Genomic DNA, 2,956 nt, shown 5'->3' with positions numbered 1-2,956 from the left:
AACAGTGCCATCTCCTGGCTATATTACCTAAATTGTACATAATGCTGTATATATGTGACCCTGGACCACAAAAGCAGTCTTAGGTCGCTGGGGTATATTTGCAGCAATAGCCAAAAATACATTGTATGGCTCAAAATTACCAATCTTTCTTTTATGCCAAAAATCATTAGGATATTAAGTAAAGATCATGTTCCATTAAGATATTTTGTAAATTTCCTACTGTAAATATATCAAAACTTAATTTTTGATTAGTAATATGCATTGCTAAGAACTTCATTTGGACAACTTTAAAAAGGCAAATTTTTCTATATTTAGATTTTTTTAGAGCGATTCCAGATTTTCAAATAGTTGTATCTGGGCCAAATATTCTATCCTAACAAACCATACATCAATGTAAAGCTTATTTAGTCAGCTTTCAGATGATGTAAAAATCTCAATTTAAAACATTGTACCCTTATGACTGGTTTTGTGGTCCAGGGTCACATATGGTTTGAATCTGTGCCTAGTACACACAGTTCCAGGGTCAATAATACCATAAATCAAAAGCATAATATTTAACAAACGCTAATCAATTAGCAACAAATGCTAATCATGACATTATGATGCCATTGTTGCTAAGCATCAAAGCATCCACACAAAAAGAAGAATGACATTAATTAGTTTCAGAATGCTGTAGACTGTCATGCTAGTCATTCTAATATGTCATTGTTTGCAGGTAACTGACATTAAACTTTGTAAAAAATATTGAAAAGAATACTGTTGTGAAAATGTAAAAAAAATTCAATTACAAATGATGAACTGTACATTTGGAAAAGTGCAATAAGCATTTATTAATTTGAAAACATAGAGGTAACATTTGTTGAAAACTCAAATGTATCAAACAATGCCTTTATCTTCAGTGGGAAGAGCAGAGGGTTCCAGGCCACATCGTTTCATCTGCACAGCTATGTCAAATAAGTAGTCATAACATTCACACCTGAAAAATAACACGGATTTAAAAGATAAATATTGTATACATACACAGAATATAGGCCTGAGGTGTGCATTTAATTTCCTATAGCTCACATTGTCTTTGCTTTCTCCCAGGTGTCTCCCCAGACGTAGACCCCGTGTCTGCGGACAAGAACAGCGCAGGAGTCGGGGTACATCTCCATGGCTTGGGCCATGCGCTCTTTCAAGTCTTTCTCCTCTGGGGTGTTCTCAATAATTGGAACAACTAGAGTGTCATCATACCTGAGTCAAAACACACACACAAACAATAAAGTAAAAGCAGGATTTTAGATGCTGGCATTACCATCACAACTATTCATTTTTGGATGAAATACTATTTGACAAGAACAATGTTACATGTTACTAATGTAAAATGGCATGAGTGAAGCATCTTTGCAGCAAGTACAACCTGTAGTTTGTACCAGAGTTTCCTTTTCGAATCCCCTTGATCATCTCTTGATGCGTGATGCGGAATTCCTTGCCAGGACACATGAGAGTTGCCATGACAGCAGACTTTGAGTGTGTATGGATAACTGCCTGAGCTCCTGTGGAAAAGAAATGACAATGTATTTTAGATACAGTACAGAACAGAAGCAACCCACTGTGTGTGGACAGGTACCTCTCATTGTGTAGGCGTTCATGAAGAGGGGCGTGCATTGGCTTTTCTTCAGGTTCTTCTGTGGAGGTGGACAACTGATGTCCTTCTCATCAATGTCACACACAAACAAGTCTTCTGGCTATAAAAAGGAGTGGAAGGATAGTTTGTTGGTGTTATTTCATTACTCACCGCAACACACACTAGTGATATGTGGTGTGTATGCAACAATTAAAAATAATAAATAAAAAAATACCTTACTTGTATTCTCTCCTTCTGAACACCTGAGGGAGCTATATAAATGTGCTCACTGGAAGAAGAAAAATATTATACAGTACATTTCATAACTTTGTAAGTACATGGGTACACGCATGTTTTTAATTTCTCAATTAAAAATGATTTTGATGGGCATTAAAGTGATGAAAAATCAACCCAGGATTGAAAATGTTGTCATCTTTTACTCACCCTCATGTTGTTCCAAACCTGTATGACTTTGAGTCGACTTCAAAACACAAATTAAAATATTCTTAATGAAACCTAAGAGGTTTTTGTTCCTCTGTTGAAAGTCCAGGTAACCAACAAAAGTTGTAAAACAAATTCATATGAATCAAGTGGTTTAATCCAAGTCTTGAGAAGTAGTATCATTGCTTTGGTAACACTTTAGAATATGGAACACATATTCACTATTAACTAAGAGTTTTCCCTGAACAAACTCCTAATTTGCGGTTTATTAATAGTTAGTAAAATAGTTGTTAAGTTTAGGTATGGCAAGGCAAGGCAAGGCAAGTTTATTTATATAGCACATTTCATACACAATGGTAATTCAAAGTGCTTTACATAAAATAAAATAAAAACAATAATCACAACAATAAAACAAGGAATTTAAAACTTTGAAAATTATAAAAAAAAAAAAAAAATTGATTTAAGAGGTTTAAAGTGAATTTAAGAAAACGATTATACATATAATATAGTGCAATGTCTCTGTGCTGTGATGCGGTCGAAAACCAGATTGAAAATTGTCCAGGTATCCATTTGAGTTTAAGTATTTGTTCAGCTGATTAAAGACTACCTTTTCAATAATCTTTCCTATAAAAGGAAGATTTGATATTGGTCTATAGTTGCTCAATATGGTGTTATCAAGATTTCTCTTTTTCAGAAGGGGTTTAACAACTGCAGTTTTCAGGGAGTTTGGATGGGTTAAGAGTATGGGGTATGGGGTGGATTAAGAGATCTAAAATACTGTCTTGCAGAACAAGGCATTAATGTATGCTTTATAAGTATGTAGCGTCTGCGTAGGATCATGCTGGAGTGTTGGACTGTTTATGGCTTAAAAGACCCTTTTAGCCTTTTGACATTTGCATATAAATTACA

At 34.6% G+C, this 2,956-nt stretch overlaps 1 protein-coding gene across 1 annotated transcript in view; it reads right to left on the bottom strand.

The window, feature by feature from the left end:
• Positions 1-576: 576 nt before the first annotated feature.
• Positions 577-2,956, bottom strand: part of apip (APAF1 interacting protein) — a 4,133-nt gene continuing 1,753 nt past the window's right edge. Inside the window, exons 3-7 of the mRNA XM_016292389.1 lie at positions 1,847-1,895; positions 1,610-1,727; positions 1,400-1,535; positions 1,066-1,233; positions 577-976 (exon numbers count right to left, since the gene is read on the bottom strand). Of these exons, the coding sequence (XP_016147875.1) occupies positions 877-976; positions 1,066-1,233; positions 1,400-1,535; positions 1,610-1,727; positions 1,847-1,895 (571 nt within the window). The 3' untranslated portion in view covers positions 577-876. The remainder of the gene's footprint in view (positions 977-1,065; positions 1,234-1,399; positions 1,536-1,609; positions 1,728-1,846; positions 1,896-2,956) is intronic.

The sequence above is a fragment of the Sinocyclocheilus grahami genome, unplaced genomic scaffold (assembly GCF_001515645.1).
Source record: "Sinocyclocheilus grahami isolate Dianchi unplaced genomic scaffold, SAMN03320097.WGS_v1.1 scaffold284.1, whole genome shotgun sequence".
NCBI classification, from domain to species: domain Eukaryota; kingdom Metazoa; phylum Chordata; class Actinopteri; order Cypriniformes; family Cyprinidae; genus Sinocyclocheilus; species Sinocyclocheilus grahami.
The sequence above is the reverse complement of the archived record's forward strand: the minus strand, read 5'-3'. Positions and strand labels throughout refer to the sequence as shown.